The sequence below is a fragment of the Neophocaena asiaeorientalis genome, unplaced genomic scaffold (genome assembly GCF_003031525.2).
Source record: "Neophocaena asiaeorientalis asiaeorientalis breed wild unplaced genomic scaffold, Neophocaena_asiaeorientalis_V1.1 scaffold92, whole genome shotgun sequence".
Taxonomy (NCBI): Eukaryota; Metazoa; Chordata; class Mammalia; order Artiodactyla; family Phocoenidae; genus Neophocaena; species Neophocaena asiaeorientalis.
Genome location: NW_020174057.1, coordinates 2,861,447 through 2,878,729, shown reverse-complemented (window position 1 = coordinate 2,878,729; position 17,283 = coordinate 2,861,447). Strand labels below are relative to the sequence as shown.

Sequence of the window (17,283 nt, the reverse complement as noted above, 5' to 3'; positions counted from 1 at the left end):
GACATGAGTCTTCAGCCCTCTCCCTGGAATTCACTGATTTCATTTAAACACTGTCTGCTTGTGTTTGCAAAATGTTGTAATTTCCCAGTGATCTCTTCGAACTGCAGCACATAAACAGATTTTTTCAAACAGTGCCATTTCTTAGCTTTGATGTTGTGTTTGAATCTTTTCCTTCCAATAGGTCTTCTACATTAAGTCCATTGAGCCACAGAAAATATCAACCTTAGGGAAAAGTAATGTGATCGTCACGGGAGCAAACTTTACCCAGGCATCGAATATCACAATGATCCTGAAAGGAACCAGTACTTGTGATAAGGATGTGTGAGTTGAAATATGAGTAATTTATTCTTCGTAAAGTAGTGAAAAGCTAAAACTTACATCAAAGGAATAGCACTGTGATTAGAATCTTTATATAGTTAATTTATTTCCATGTGCCAATCTGAGGCAATTAGTCTGCATATTTGATATAATTTCAATAAGTGAAATAATTTAAGCACCACATTTAAAGTTAATTGTGGGAGAATCTGTCCCGTGTTACCCCCAAAATCTCAGTATACAATAATTCCAGGATGTTGCCTCTTGGGGTCTTGTTTTGTTTTCATGAACAAAATCAAGTGATTTAAGTAGCAAACGTCATTTTGAAGATGATCCACTTAGAAAAATAGTTGAGCACTTTGGAATTTTACAGGAAAATAGGACCACACTTTCAATGTATTACAGTTGAAAAAAAGAAATTTTCTGAATCATTGTATTCTTTTTATTTTTATTTATTTATTTTTTATATTTTTGTGTTACGCGGGCCTCTCACTGTTGTGGCCTCTCCCGTTGCGGAGCACAGGCTCCGGCCGCGCAGGCTCAGCGGCCGTGGCTCACGGGCCCAGCCGCTCCGTGGCATGTGGGATCTTCCTGGACCAGGGCACGAACCCGTGTCCCCTGCATCGGCAGGCGGACTCTCAACCACTACGCCCCCAGGGAAGCCCCCATTGTATTCTTTTTAGCCTTCTTTTTATTGGATTGGTTTCAGGCTCGAATGATAACTCAGTGGAACATACATTAATTTAAAAAAGAAGAAGGAAAACAAAACATCCCAACACAAATATCTGGTCAATGTACCATTTGAACATCATTATTTCTATGATCTCTTTCCCCTAACACATCCTTTCAATGAAACTTTGAGAGAAGAAAATCTCAGTATTTCAGTAACACTCTTGTGCAAATGCTACCCCACAAAAAGAGAGAAAATAATAATAACATAATAGGGCTTCCCTGGTGGCGCAGTGGTTGAGAGTCCGCCTGCCGATGCAGGGGACACGGGTTCGTGCCCCGGTCCGGGAAGATCCCACATGCCGCGGAGCGGCTGGGCCCGTGAGCCATGGCCGCTGAGCCTGCGCGTCCGGAGCCTGTGCTCCGCAACGGGAGACGCCACAACAGTGAGAGGCCCGCGTACCGCAAAAAAAAAATTAATAATAATAACATAATAGATAATTTGAGTCTTCTGCTTGTTAGTGTTTATAATTGTGAGCTAAGTTGAAGTAAAAGATGTTGCAGTCTACGTGAAGTGTAATACTGACTTTGTTCTCATCGTGGGAACGCGCTGAAGACAAGCCACTGAAGTGTGGTGTTTTGGTTCTTAACTACTGAAACAGATTTGTACATTGTTTGAATCTGCCACACTTATTTACTGAGTTTTCTGTTTTAATTCATTTGCTGCACTTAACTGCCATCCCCTTCCCCTCCTAGCAGTAAATTTGGGATGTCTGTCATTTTGATGGGAAAAGCTGCTCACTGGGGGCTCTGTTCTGTTCTGCTATTTACCAGAATTATCAAGCACACATTAGTGGCTGTATCTATGCGACCCAGGTATTTTTGTACCATTTATCCTGGCTAAATACCCCCCTGCAAAAATCTTTCATTTTGTGTAGCAAAATCTGTGAAGTTAGACACCTGTGTGTTCACTGAAAGGCAATCAAATTCACTGGAAAATAAGTCGTTTTTCCTAGCATTACCGTGTTTCTGACTGTTTATGCTCTCATTCCAATTCCGAATGTGTCTTGAGATACTGCAGTTATTAAATTAAATGACTAAGAGAGACCTTTCTGCATGTAGCATTTCAGTAACCACATCTGTGTGGTGAACCCAAGTTCATGAGCAGTAAACATAATACCCAGTTAATCCTATATCTGAGTTCATGCCATAATCCTAAAACTCTTTTATTATGGTATTTTTTAATGCCTAATTACTCTGAAGAGAAAAATATAAGATAGTAGTGGAAAGACCCATATTTCTGCCTCCTTCAAAAACTGATAAATAAGTGTGAATATTAATGATCAGCCATTTTACAATGAATTTCCTAGAGCTTTGCTCTGAATATAAAATCTTAGAATGTAAATTTGAGGTGGTATAAGTACAAACCGACTCAAATTTTTTTGAATTTGCCTTATTGTTAGAATCTGTTATTACTACTTAAAGGCTATGTGCATTAAAGTAGATAATCATACACGTAGCCTTTAAGTAATAATAATAGATTCTCACGTGGCATAATTATACTGAGCATTATTCAGACAGAACCCCATCTTCATGACTTGCGCTTTAGAGGCTCATTGTAGATGGGATGTACAGAGGAAGCTGCAGGTTACAGAGGGAATGTCGTAGAAGGCTTTGTTTTGACTGCTGAAAGGTGTTGAGGGCGCACTCTGCAGATTTCAGGAGCACCTAGGACAGTCCCAGCTAAATTCCAGTCTGGAGCTCCTCGGGAGGCAGCTTGGTTCTGATGCTGATTGTTTCTGAGACCCCTGGGCTCTTGGCATGGACTTTAGGACTTTAGTTTTGCGCCCTCTGCTCTTTGAACAGCAGAATCCCCATCTCTGCCTGGGGTTGGGTTCTACCACGCCCCTGCCCCAGTGCTTGACTGGGACTTCTCTTTTTTCAAGCTTTTCATCATGGAAATTTCCAATCATACACAAGAGAAAAGAGTGTAACGAACCTCTCTGTACCCTTCCTCCAGCTTCAAAACTTAACATTCTGCCAATTTTGTTTCATCTATCTCCTCCGCACTTTTGGAAGTGAAGGAAGGATGGCGGCTGGAGTTTTTAAAAGCATGTCCCAGGACTTCCCTGGTGGCGCAGTGGTTAAGAATCCACCTGCCAATGCAGGGGACACGGGTTCGATCCCTGGTCCGGGAAGATCCCACATGCCGCGGAGCAACTAAGCCCGTGCGCCACAACTACTGAGCCTGCGCTCTACAGCCCATGAGCCACAACTACCGAGCCCGCATGCCACAACTACTGAGCCCGCGTGCCACAACTATTAAAGCCCGCACGCCTAGAGCCCATGCTCCGCAACAAGAGAAGCCACCGCAATGAGAAGTCCGCGCACCGCAATGAAGAGTAGCGCCCGCTCGCCGCAGCTAGAGAAAGCCCGTGCGCAGTGATGAAGACCCAATGCAGCCAAAAATAAATAAATAAATTTTAAAAAATTAAAAAAAAAAAAAAAGTAAAAGTGTATCCCAGGATATCTCACCATATCCTTTCACTCATAAGTACAATACTTCAGTATATATGTCTGACATATAGTCTTAGTCTTAGCATACTCAACAAAATTAATGACAGTTCCTTAGTATACTTTAATACCTAGTCCACGTTCCACTTTCTATTAGGGCTTCTTAAAGGCAATGGTTACGTTTCCTTCTTTCCCCACTTCTAAGCGAAATGCAAATAAAAACATAAAAATGCACAAAAGAAAGAGGAACCCAGCCCCCAGATAATACCCATACTGAGTAAGTGGACCCCGATTAATTGGGAGTTGCCTGCGGCTGTTCCGATAGTTTGGGAGCTGTTGTAGTTCAAGTGAAATTCATATCCTGTCGCCTTGGGTAATCAATTGTGCTAAGGTCCGTGTCATTGAAGAGTTCTTTTCTACTCCTTTCTAGGATACAGGTTAGCCACGTGCTAAATGACACCCATATGAAATTCTCTCTTCCATCAAGCCGAAAAGAAATGAAGGATGTGTGTATCCAGTTCGACGGTGGGAGCTGTTCTTCGGTGGGATACTTGTCTTATATCGCTCTGCCCCTCTGTTCCCTCATATACCCTGCTACCACCTGGATCAGGTACTTTCTAGAGCATATTTTTCTCTTGTTGTGGTTAACAAGGTCATATGCATAAAGATCATGGATTTCACGCAAATAAATATAGAAATAATCGTCATATCTAAATTCTCCTCACAGAATTTCCTCTGTAGGATTTATTCTTAGAAAACAAAGGTATACCTGGTAAGCAGCTTGCTTTCCGTTGTCACAGTAAACGCTATGAGTACATCTTGTTTTACTCTTAGCTGTGGCTGCCGGGAAGCTCACAGCTAAAACGTTTGCTCAGACTCTGGTTTATGTTCAGATCGTATTAAACCTTATGCATTTGAAAATTTTTGTTCAATTATAGTAACTAAACCTAGGTTTCTGTTACAAATACATAACCCTCTTCATTACATTTCCTTCCCGCCCATGACACAAAGCTTCTTCTTTCTTACATCTTTCAATTTGTAACCTTTAGAGTAAGCTGTTTTGAATAATTTGAGGAAATATTGGGAGCTATCTAAATGCAAAGCAGTATCTACATTTCAAAGATATTCCCTAAGTGAGAGATGGAAATTCCAAAGAAACTCTTTTCAGGTGACTCTTACATTAAGAAAAAAAAACCCAAAAGAAAAAACTCCCCCTTAGCTGAATTTAAGTTCACATTCAGATTTTAGAATATAACCCTAAAGATAGTTTCTCCACCTAACACAGCATGAAGCTAACTTTCAAAGTACTGTCTAGGTGAAACTACAGATGCAGCTTTGTTTTAACAAAAAAAAAAAAAAGAAAAAGAAGAAAATCCTTCTGATATTCCTATTTAAGATGAAGTGAGAGGTGGATGTATTAGGCTGCAGGGGCTGCCATAACAAAGAGCCACAGACTGGATGGCTAAATAACAGAAATGTATTGCATCAAATTTCTGGAAGCTAGAAGTCCAAGATCAAGGCCCTTTCAGGGTTAATTTATTCTGAGGCCTCTCTCCTAGGCTGGTAGAGGGCCATCCTCTGTCTATGCCTTCACAATGGTCCTCTCTCTGTGCTTGTCTGTGTCCTAATCTTTTTTTATAAGGACACCTGTCGTATTGGATTAGGGCACACCCTAATGACCTCATTTAACCTTACTTAACCTCTTTCAGGGTCCTATCTCCATATACAGTCACATGCTGAGGTACTGGGTGTTGGGACTTCAATTCTGCCGGTAATAGTGGCATGAGGAAAACTGAAATGTCCAAACCAACACTCTAGCATGGCACTCTCTGCCGTGGGTCTCAATCCTTCCTATAAATAAAAGCAAACATTGACGCGGCACTCCCCATGTGCCTGGTGTGTTGGATCTGTTGACTCAGAAATCCTCACAAGCCTAAGGGGTCCGCTATGAGTAGCCCTTTTTGCCAGTGAGGAAACTGAGGTGGGGAGCATTCAGACAGCTTGCAGGCTCGGGGCAGTCTGGCCCAGGGTGCTGTGCTCTGAGCCACCAGTGTTCTCCTTTGTTGTAAAATAAGAGGATTCTTTGTTGTGGCCTCTCCCGTTGCGGAGCACAGGCTCCGGCCGCGCAGGCTCAGCGGCCGTGGCTCATGGGCCCAGCCGCTCCGCGGCATGTGGGATCCTCCGGGACCGGGGCACGAACCCGCATCCCCTGCATCGGCAGGCGGACTCTCAACCACTGTGCCACCAGGGAAGCCCAATATGAGGATTCTTAATGTCCAGTCACCTGTGACATTCTGAGCCCGTGTCTCTTGGCAGAACATGGCTCTGCAGTCTGACCGGTGGTGGAGCACGCTTGGCCTGGTTTTCTAGTAATGGTGACAGGCTGGCGTGAGGCCAGCTCAGCTCTTCCCCCTTGTGGCTGGAAGGTTCAGGGCTTAATGTCGTCCCTCTGCCCTACACAAATGGGCCTGCTCCTGCCCACCTCCTGGTCTTGTCATCATGGGCTCGGCTGGCCGATGGAGCTGACCTATCCAGGCTCCTGTCCCCTGGAATGAGTGTCTTAGTGACCTATGTGAACGGGAAAGGGTGGCCAGAGCTGTGGACAGCTGTTTGTTTCACATCTAATGACCACTTTGCTTAAATGCAATTATGTGCTAAGAATATGTGAAATTATTTGGCTTAGTTTCAGAGAGATGGGACATAACTGTTATCTATGTGGTTTACCAAATAGGAATTTAGACTTGTAATGTCATTTATAATTTTACCTTGTCCAAAGTATTCCCTGTCTCCCTACATAAAATATAATCGGTAGGTTGGGAGTTTGATTTTGAAAGCTGTTAGATTGAAGTCTTCATGTAGATTAAACAGTAATCAAACAAAATTCTATTTAGTGAAATCTTTTCAAGGTACAGCTGATGATCTAATTATATGTGGAAACATGACACAGCAAAACTCAAAATTCTATACAAGAATTTGGACATTTTCTTAGAATAAAAACAGGATCCAACCTGAATTTTTATATTTATGTATCTTAAAAACTATCAGTATTATGAAAAGCCTTTTAAAGCTGTCGTGCGTTTGAAATTAAAATTTATTAATTTGCTCTCAAACATAACTGAGTTTAACATTGAGTATGAATAAATTGATGGTTTTATTCATAAATGCAAAATGCCTGTGTTTATCTATGAAACTCCTCTCATTGCTTTTTTCCTTGCAGTGGTGGTCAAAATATAACCATCATGGGTCGAAATTTTGATGTAATTGACAACTTAATCATTTCACACGAGCTAAAAGGAAACATAAATGTAAGTATTCAGCTGCTTTGTAATAATAGTTATTTTCAAGGATGATTTTGTTTTCATCACACTCAGATGTGTTGGGGGATATTTTTTGTTCCTGTGCCTTTGTGCTATCATAAGCTTTTACCTGTTGCATGATCTATAATAAATACCATCTGTACTATAACGGAAATAATAAGACCTCAGACTTGGAGTTGAGAGTTTCGAGGTGTGGCACAGAGGGAAGAGAGGTGATACGACAAGACCTGCCGTCTCCTCCCTGTGTAATAAGTCACCTTGATGAGACGGTGTTTGTGAGTACGTGTGAGAATGCCTTGTGAGTGGCTGAGGTGTGATGGAAGGAAGAGCATTCCTGTGAAGAGTAGGTAGTAGTGGTCCCACCACACAGAGCACGCTGTGGTTCAGAGGTGAGGTGACCTGTGGAAGTCCCAGAGATGCTGTCATGTGCTTCTCCTTCTCTTGCCCTTGTCTCTTTGACCTGGTTTGGTGCCTTCCTTCTGACCTCACCTCCTCTTGCCTTTCCTGTCCCCACACAGGGGTCTGGCCCTCAGCCCTATTTAGTTCTTAGCCCAACACGAGTCACACACGGGCCTCGTCACGGGAAATGATGAACTTCAGAGACAAGTCGGGGCCTCTGAGTGCACTTCTAGGCTCTTCTCGAAGGCTCTCCCCATTCTCTCTTCCCCTTTCTGTCCCTCCTTCATGAGGGATGTGAAGGTAACAGCCTCTCTGAGGCCCAGCCAGACCACTGCCTGCCAAAGCTGGCAGGCATGTTAGTGGCCACAGACCCGGCCTCCGCTTGGAACCAGTGTGGCTTCAGGTCTAGGTCCAGGAGGCCTTCCTAAGTCCTCCTAGAGCCTTGTCATACACATGTCCGAGTCCTGACACCCTTCAGAGCCAGTTCCAAGCCTCATGTTGTATCTGATTCCAGGCCCCATCTCCATGATGTCAACACATTCTGTTGAGTGGTTCGTAGAGATTGACCCTCTTACCAGAGGCATTGCCTGCGTTTGTGAGTGAACTTGCTGTCCCTCCCCAGTGCTGTCCCAGTATCAAGTAGAATTCACTGAGCACCTACTGTGGGCCAAACATTTTCCTGGCTGCAGGGACAAAAGGTAAAATAGAGAGTCACACTGCCTTCACCGAGGGAGATGGGTAATCTACACTGGGAGGGAAAGCTGAGCACACAGGCCGTGTTGAAGTTCTAGGTCCTCTGATTCCCTTCCAGCTCAGATACCCCACTGTGTGTTTCCCCATGAAAGAGAAATTAAACTAGAGCAGATTTCAGCATGTCTGTGGAGTGGAGCGGTATGGGTAGGACTTGGGCAGGTAGAAGCAGCGGGGGCAGAGGAGACAGTTACTCACAGGCCCCTGATGGGAATATCGGTGAGTCCTGCTCTGCTGGAGCCGAGAGGATGGGTCGGGAATGAGCCAGAGGGACGGCTGCAAAGCCACGCTGGGCCGGAAGAGAGGATCAGACTGAAAAGTCTGCCCTTAACTCTGTAGGCAGGGATTGAAGATCTTTGAGCAGGGAGTGACGTGAGGATAGGTACCCTTGATGATGATTTTGGCGATGGTGCATAGGATCATATGGAGAGGCAGTAACTGAAGAGAAGCCTGGGAGACCCATAAGGATGCTCTTGCAGGTATCTAGGGATGGTGGGGAGATGACGGGTCATCTTTGTAGCATGGTCGTTAGAAGGAGAATGTGAACGACATCCTGGGAGTGGGGGCACAAAGGAAGAAGAAAAGAGCGCCTGAGATGGAATCTTGCAGAACAGCTTAATTTTAAGGAGTGAAAGAAAACAAGATGGCCAGTGAAGGTGGCCAAGAAGTTGCTCAGAAACTAGAGAAAAAGAGCATTTCGGAAGACACTGGTATGGAAATTCAGAGAGTAGAGAATAATGAGGTTAGGGTGACCCTATCACCAGGAATCTTTCTAGAAGGCGTCTTCAGCAAAAAGCCAGCCTGCTGGGGTTACGGCTGTTGAGAGGGCTGAGGCAGTGGGTTTTGTGGTTTTCTTCATGTCGCCAGAGATGTGAATGAGAGATTCAGGGCAGTCGTTTGGAAAGGCGTTAAGGTGAAGGGAGGTTTTGCTTGTCCACATCTCAGTGCTTTGCATCAGATTTTCCCACCTGTTGCTTCTTCCTACCCCCTTTTAAAAATTCCAACATTAGTTAGACAGCAAATAACAAATGGCAAATTTCCTTTTAGGAGTCTTAGCTGCTCTTCTTTAGAACGTTTGCCAACCGCCCCTCTCCCAGCAGCTTTCTCTGCCCAACTGCCTGCACACCTGAAAATGACGGTATCTGCGTTCGCTTGTTTGTTTTAAATAAGCCTGTAAAGTGGGCCACCCTTTCTGCGTGGTTTCCCATCTTCATGCTCTTTCTTCCGTGGGAGCCGTGTTGTCCCTTTTACTTTTGTCTTCCTCTCCTTTTTGTTAGGCCTGCAAAGCCTTTTCCTCTTGCGGTTAGTGATTTCTGCTAAAGCACAGGGGTTCGCCAACACAGAGTGATCGAGCCAGCAGACGCAAGCCTGCAGCCAGCCTTGCCGAAGAACTGGCTCTTCCCTTCCTGTAGTTTCCCAGGACTCAGCCTTGACGTCTTGAAGGACACACAGGCCCACTGGTGCAGTCTTCCCCTTTCTCTAGCCGACTTCTCTTCCGAGTACCCTTTTTTCCTATTGTATCACCTTCTCCTTTCATTATTACTAATATTATTAATAATCATATTAGCATTTGTCGAGTGCTTTTTTGCGTGGATTTGTAAGCATTTTTGCATGGATATTCTCATTTAATTTAGTGAGACCTCATCTCATTTAATTTAGAGTTAATTCAACCCCATGAGGTGGGTATACCGTTATCCCCATTTTACAGAGGAGAAAACAGAGGCACAGAGAGGTTCAGTTGCCCAGGTCGCTTAGCTCTTCAATCCCAGAGCTGAAATTCATTAACGAAGCTGTCAAAATGCTCTTTCCTTCTCCCTCAGGTCTCTGAATATTGTATGGCGACTCACTGCAGATTTTTAGCCCCCAGTTTAAAGAGTTCAAAAGGGCGTACGAATGTCACTGTGAAGCTCAGGGTCCAGGAGACCTACTTGGATTGTGGAAGCTTGCAGTACCTTGACGACCCCAGATTTACAGGGTACCGGGCTGAGCCTGAGGTGGACACAGAATTGGAAGTCAAAATTCAAGTATGTCTCTCTCATTTCGGGTGGGAGGATGTGCTCCCCTCCACAGGAAAGGTGTCTTATGTTTGTGAGTTTCCACACACGCCGTGATTTCTTCATCTTCACCTTGTTTTTCACAGAAAGAAAATGATAACTTCAACATTTCCAAGAAAGACATTGAAATTACTCTCTTTCATGGAGAAAATGAGCAATTAAATTGCAGTTTTGAAAATATTACTAGAAATCAAGATCTCACCACCATCTTCTGCAAAATTAAAGGCATCACTGCGGCAAACAGCATCGCCACCTCTTCCAAGAAAGTTCGCGTAGGTTGCCTGACAGGCCTACCCGTCAGTTTTACCTTATTTGGTGTGGGGCGGGGGGAGGGGGGATTCCTTGGCTAAACCAGAAGCCAGAATAGAATCTTTTATGGATCGTTAGATCTTCACTTTCGGTGAAGATAAACAAAGCTGGTATTGTAGGCCCAAACGCTATTCCTCCAGAATAGCTTGCAGAACCCATCCCTGTGCCATTGGAATGTCAAAGCACCGAGCACACCATTGTTTATGATACTAATGAGTCTTGATAGCTTTTGTTCTAGCCACACGTTTAGACCACAGCGTCTGCAGCACAGCGTCTGCAGCAGAATCTCTAGACCCATTGACGAGTGAGCTGTCATTCTTTGCCCAAACGCAGGGGTGGCATGTCTTGGCAGACACTCAGAATGGGGGCTTCCCTGGCACACTGAAAGCGGCAGTGGAGTCTAATGGGGACCAGATAATCTGTGGGTCATGGGCTGCTTCCTCCACCATGAAGTCAGACTCACTGCATTTAATCTTTTCCCAGATTTGTTTGAGGGTCCGTCCCATCACTGGTATATTTATGTCCCACAATAAAGACAGGAGACCGTGGTGAAGGGAAACATATTAGAAACATAGTGTTCATGCCGTATGAGACTCTGCACAGTCTATATCCCCCCCGCCAAAACGCTTTATGATCTAGAGTCATAAGTAATTGGGTAAAGGATAAGAAAAAAGAACATCAACTGGAAGGCAAAACAAAAAATGTGTTTGTGTCTCAGCTGCACCAGTTAATAGCTGTGTGGCCTTAGATAAGTTGGCTTTAGCTGAACCTCCCTTGGTCCGTCTGTTATACGGTAAAGAGGGTCATAATAATTATAACATGAATAACAGCAACTAAACTCACAAGGGATCCCACGTGTCTGGTTAGTTGAGAAGAGCAAATGGTAGCATCCTTCATTATCCAGGACTAGTTCCTGAGTGCCTGCACTGGGACATAGGGACATAGCAGAGAAGAAAACAGACCCGCCTGCCCCCCCACCCCCCAGAATATCTGCCTTTATGGATCTTACCTAAAAAGGCAGGTAGTGTAGAAAATAAATTGAAGATGTGTTAGATGGTGGTAACTGTTATGAAGAAAAATGAAGCAGGAGGTGAGGGGCAGTGCTGCAAGGTTTACGATGGTGGCCAGAAAAGGGCTCCCTGTAAAGACGACATTTGAATCAGGACCTCAGGGATACGAGAGGCATGAGCTGTGGGCCATCTGGGGTAGAGTGTTCTAGGCAAAGGGAACCACAGGTTGCAAAGTTCCTGGGTCAGGAGCCTCCCTGGTGCTGTTAAAGGGCAACAGGGAGACCAGTGTGGCGGAGTGGAAGGAACAATGCGGGGAGTATTCCAAGGAGGTGAGAGCATTAATGGGGGGAGCATGGAGAGCCAATTGGGGGTCATTGTGAGGACTTGGCTCTGAGCTCCAGGAGTCCGCTGGAGAGCTCTGAGCGGGAGTGCCAGGAACTTGCTTACAAACAAATGCCGGCACGTTTCATCTTCACGACAACCCTCCGAAGAGGCGTAACAGCATGCCATTTTAGAGATGGGGAAAGTGAGAGCTACACGGATAGGTGACTCACGCAAGCTCCTACAGCTGGGAAGGACAGCAAGGGGGAGCTCCCTGGCGGTCCAGTGGTTAGGACTCGTGTTCTCACTGCCGAGGGCCCAGGTTCATTCTCTGGACTGGGACTTAGAACCTGGGCTGTCTGGGCCTGGAGTCTGCACTCTAGCCACTTTGCACAGATACTTCCACAGGGGCAGGCGTGGCTCCCAGGATGGTAATGTTCCTCAATACTTACATGTATGTCAATGCAAAAATAAGGCTTGATACAGAGTTTTTCCCTTTACAAGTTTTACAAACTTTTATAATCAAAACCTAAAATTGGAAAAGCCCCTCAGGGATCATCCTGGCAGCATTGCCAAACTGGTTTTTCCCACAGAATGCTTCCTTCAAAATAGGCCCATCAAGAAAACACAAGATGTAGAAGAGGTTAAAAAGTTGGATTACTTCCTTAGTCCAGGGGTAAGAGGGTGTCTTACCCACAGGTTACTACCTCTTTATCGCCCCCATTCCTGCAGTTTAAAAGCCCCAGGGCAAAGAGGACCAAAGTGTAAAATCTGTAGGTCTAGCCCCGCAACTGATTGGAGCTGAATCCAGAAACCAAGGCACAGGGAATGTTTTTGATTGGCTGAAATTCACATAGCTAATCTGCCCAGAGACGGGACTTGAACTCGGATATCCTACCTAGCTTGCCACCTCTTTTTGTATCTTGGAGAAAACCATTTGGGGGGAAAAGTTGTGTACCTAGATGTGGTCCCCACCTCGACCCCACCTCTTTGTCCCCTTAGGTCAAACTGGGAAACCTGGAACTCTACGTCGAGCGGGAATCGGTTATTTCCACTTGGTATTTTCTGATTGGGCTTCCCGTCTTGCTAGTGATTGTCATTTTTGGTAAGTGCCCTCTTTAATTTTGTCAGAGAAATTATTCCCTGGGGCCTCGGCAGGCAGGAAGGCTTTCAGCCTTCAGGGGCTGTTTGCTTCAGTTAAGTATCAATGGATGAAAACCCAGATCAAAACTTTGGGAAAGGACTAACAGGTACACGTTCAGGGCTTTCTAAACATTTTTTAGGATGCTTCACTAATAAAAGGCTGGATTACAAAGATGGTTGGTATCTTGGTGTTTGAGAAATATAATCCACTTTGCTTCCCTGAACCTGTGAATTGTGATGACAGATGTCCCATTTACATTATTTCCTCAGAATTCCTCTGAGATTTTGGGCTCCAAGGACTTGGTCATCTCATCCTGCCTTCTCATCCCAGCAAACCCCGCCCCTCACCCCTACCCCAGCCCTGTCTTTTCCTGGCAGAACTGTGTTTTGGAAGTGTGATCTGTACCATCTATTAAAATGTTCCAAGGCTCATCCGAGCACAGTGATCCCATGGTGGTTGCTCACTGGATGAAATCTGGCCAACCGATGTGTTTTGTTTGGCCCACGTAGCATTTTTAAAAATTTGAAGTAATTGACAACATTTTAAAATTAGGTGACTCTTGAAAATTAGAAAGATCTGGATCATTGGATCCTAATTTTTCCATAACATCAGTTTTCTGGAGCTGAGGAGCAGCTACCCCTAGAGAGAGGGCAGGTGTTCACTGAGCTTTTGCCATAGTCTCCACCACTCCCTACTGTCTCCACCCAGGCCACTTACCTCATCTGAGGACCTGGTCCCTGTAGCCATTCAGTTTTTGACCTCTGTTTCTGAGCTGCTTTTCATTTCAAGTCTGTTTCCTCTTGTCCTCCTTAAAAAAGAGAACTCTCCTCCACAGCTATGGAGCCCATCATATTCCTTGATTTAACGCAGGCATCGCCTCTCTAATGGTTTTCGGTTAATAGTTGCTAAGGTCTCCTTCCGTATACTCACTCACTCACTCACTCATTCATCCATCCCTGCACGCACTTACCTGACGTTTATTGAGCACCTGTTATGTTGCTGATAACTGTGCAAGGCTTTGGACTTAGGGAAGATGAGTTCAGTCCTGGTCCTTTCTCTTGGCTAGTTCCCAGTCCAGTGAAGGAAGGACTTATGTGTATTGTTAACTAGTCTAATGGAATGAATTCATTTTGCAGAGACCCTGTTTTGTACCGTTGATGATCATTTCAGGTATTTTTAAAAGCTCTCTCCAAGTTATCCACCACTATTAATGCATCTAGAATCCAGAATTGGGCCTGATATTTTATTTTTTTAACATCTTTATTGGGGTACCGGGCCTGATATTTTAATAAAGTCCTGGCCGGTGCTGGCTTCAAATAAGAAGATTACTTGTAAATTCTAAACGCTGAGCTCGATTTTGAGAATCCGCTGCTGTCAGGCAGCTGTAGGTAGAGCAGTCTCATCATGGAGTCACATCTACTTTGTGACTTCCCAGAAACCTCTGGTCTCTTCCTGGGCTCTCTGCGAATCTTCATTCCTCTCCCTTCACTTTGTTGGTAGAGATTGTTTATGCTCTTTCAGGCGAAGTGGGCTCCATCTGACACATCACTTTTGGTTTCATTGGTATCTGCAAAGCTGTTTAAAATTCTCCTCCCCTTCTTACCATGATTCCATGGAGGCATGTGTCCTTAGCAGCTTGTGTAAGTGTACTCTTCAGACCATCGATCACATCATTAGTGAAAACACTATACACACCTGGCCTAAGGCTGCCACCTACAAAACACCCCCTGTAGCTTCCCCTGGAGATTTCAGCCAGGAAAAACTCACTGCTTTGTGGACGTGGCCTGCTAGCTCCATTTTCAGGCAGTGAGCTGGTGCTGCCTAAAGGGTGGTCTGAGTGCCAGCAGTCCCAAGTGATGCTCCTGGAAAGAGGGCTCCATAGTCAAGCAAATTTGAGAATCCCTGCCTGCTCCACCCTCTCTTGAAGATGCATGATGCACGTTATGACTAAGACTGTTGACTTTATGAAGTGGTCCAGCACACAGCTGTATTGAATTTTGTTTCCTCCAGCATCATTCACATCTAGCAGGATCCTTTTATCATGAAATTTCTATTAAAAGAGGAAAAACTTTCGAGAATAATAATGAGTCGACAATTGCTACATATTCTTTTTTAAAAATAAGATCTAAATGTTTTCTGTGAGTTACTTCCTAGAATCCTGTCAGTGTCACAAGGAGGCAGGCACTTTCATAGATAAGGCATCCAGGCACAGAGATGCTAAGGAACTTACCTGAGGTCTCACAGCTAGTTAATGGCAGAGCGGGGACATGAACCCGAGTGCCGAACTTGTTCGGTTTACTGCATCTACAGCATAGTTAGAAGCAAAATAAAGTGGAGAAAGAAGCAATATCCAGATACAAGGGTTCACTGGGGACCACTCATCCTGTCACCCCATTTGATCTATGCAAGTTTGGCTCATGTAACTCACTGTGGATGTGTGGGGTTTTTTCTGCATTTAAGGCTCAACTTTATTTCTCTAGGGATGTTTAGAAACATTAAAAAAGAACAGAACAATATTAAGTGGCCTGTGGCTGTAGGGAAACTTGGCTTGTTTCATTCCTTTTCAGCCAGCTGGGATCTTTGGTTACAAGTGAAGGTTATTGGATTTAGTTTTTTACTTTGAAGACGAGTAGGGGTTTTTTGGGGTTTTTCTGTTGCATTTGAGCATCTTCATCTGTAGAGTGACCCCTCACTGGGAATCTTTCTTCTTAGAAATTCCACCTCTTCCAGGCTAGCCTTTCTCGCTCTCCCTCCGCCGCCTCCTCTGTAAAGGACTGTAAAGGTTGGTTCTGTTTTCCTTTTTGTCAGTCTCATGCTGGATCTCTGTTTCCACAGCGGCTGTGGGAGTGACCAGGCACAAATCGAAGGAACTGAGTCGCAAACAGAGCCAACAGCTGGAGCTCCTGGAGAGTGAGCTCCGGAAAGAGATACGTGACGGTAGGCTCCAAAATTTTATTTGTAGAAAAACAAGCCCTTTTTTATTTTTTATTTTTTTAACCCTTAAATGGAACCAGCCACAGTAATGAGAGCTGTTTGTATAATAGAAGACAACTGAAGAGCAGGGTCTAGGCCTGGCTTTGTGTTTTATTTCAGCTCTTCTCTGCAGCCAACCAAGTAATTATCTACTGTTTCTTCTTTAATGAAAACCAAGGTCATACTCCGTGTTAGACAAAACAGCAGAAGATCTCATCCGTTGTTTTCTGAGTTAAAATATTGCTCTTGGGATTCTGTTTTGCAGGCTTTGCTGAGCTGCAGATGGATAAATTGGACGTGGTTGATAGTTTTGGAACTGTTCCCTTCCTTGACTACAAACATTTTGCTCTGAGAACTTTCTTCCCTGAGGTAAAAGAGCATTGATCATATTCCTAAGGTTGAGTCTTGAATAATAATGAAGGTGCTTGTTGCTACTGTCAAAAATGGCGTTTCCTTCCAAGGCAGCAGTAGATAATGTGCTTGGTACAGAATAATGGCTTAAATCTCCGCAGAGCGGGGAGGAGGATAACTATTAATTGGATTGATTAGGGTACAAAGCAGTGATGGGTCACTGGCAATTACTCGTTGTCCGGTAACAAAAACCTAGGAGGGACACAAGTTCAAAGTGATGATTTTTTTGCTTTATTTTCCTACCAGTTTAGAACTGAACTTGTAGCTGGGAAGTGAGCTAGTTTATTTAAAAATCAATAAATTGTGGGCTGGCCAGTTTGTTGTGTTTATCTGCATGACTTACATTGCGGCTACTAGATTATCCACTATTACTTCTCAACTGGAAATGAAAAGTACTGTTGGCCAAGAGGGAGAAAAGTAGACACGTGTAGAATCCGAGTTAATAACAGCCGTTTTTAGCAATGTAGAGTTTTTATGGTTCTCTCCAGCAGTTATTCTTCAGCTGGTCAGTTTGTGTCATCCTCATTTAGTAGAAATAGCTGCATGAAATGTTTAATTAATTTGTTCTAGGATCCGAGGAGTAGTCTACTTAGCCCTTTGGGTTTTCGGTCTCACGTTCTAACACCTCCATTTTCTCACCCGCTCACATAGCCTTCCTCATTTACCCTCCCAAGTCTTTGGCGAGGTACCCTCATCCTCCTACCATCACCTCCAAGTCCCGGTACCCCAGTTCCTCCATATTGCCGTTTTTTTTTTTTTTTGTCCAGAACTGGTGACCACAGCAAGGCCCAAGCTCTGGAACACATCAACACCAATTACATATTACATTTAAATCTAGACTTCTAAGCAAAGCCAGAAATCTCTCCAGGCCAAAAGAGAGCTTGTATCACCTTACCATCAGCTTCTCAGCTACACTTGGCCAGAAGCCTAGAGTTCAGAAACCCAGACACATGCAGTAAGCAATTTCCAGTTTCTCTATAATTCTAGAAGCGGACACCATGATATGTGATGCTGTGTCTGGAGGGTGAGATACCTCCATAAAACACCCACCATATTTTCTTTTTTTTTGTCCAAGCCTTAGTGTTGTAAATCAAGAA

At 44.3% G+C, this 17,283-nt stretch overlaps 1 protein-coding gene across 2 annotated transcripts in view; it reads left to right on the top strand.

Moving 5' to 3' along the window:
- PLXNC1 (plexin C1) overlaps positions 1–17,283 on the top strand; it is a 142,002-nt gene that overhangs the window by 79,511 nt on the left and 45,208 nt on the right. For both annotated transcript variants that reach the window (XR_003004431.1, XM_024754364.1), the window contains exons 10-17: positions 182–321; positions 3,929–4,108; positions 6,716–6,803; positions 9,785–9,988; positions 10,105–10,290; positions 12,661–12,763; positions 15,638–15,739; positions 16,041–16,144. Coding sequence is in view for 1 of the 2 variants with exons in the window: in XM_024754364.1 (XP_024610132.1) it covers positions 182–321; positions 3,929–4,108; positions 6,716–6,803; positions 9,785–9,988; positions 10,105–10,290; positions 12,661–12,763; positions 15,638–15,739; positions 16,041–16,144 (1,107 nt within the window). In the remaining variant the exon portion in view is untranslated. The remainder of the gene's footprint in view (positions 1–181; positions 322–3,928; positions 4,109–6,715; positions 6,804–9,784; positions 9,989–10,104; positions 10,291–12,660; positions 12,764–15,637; positions 15,740–16,040; positions 16,145–17,283) is intronic.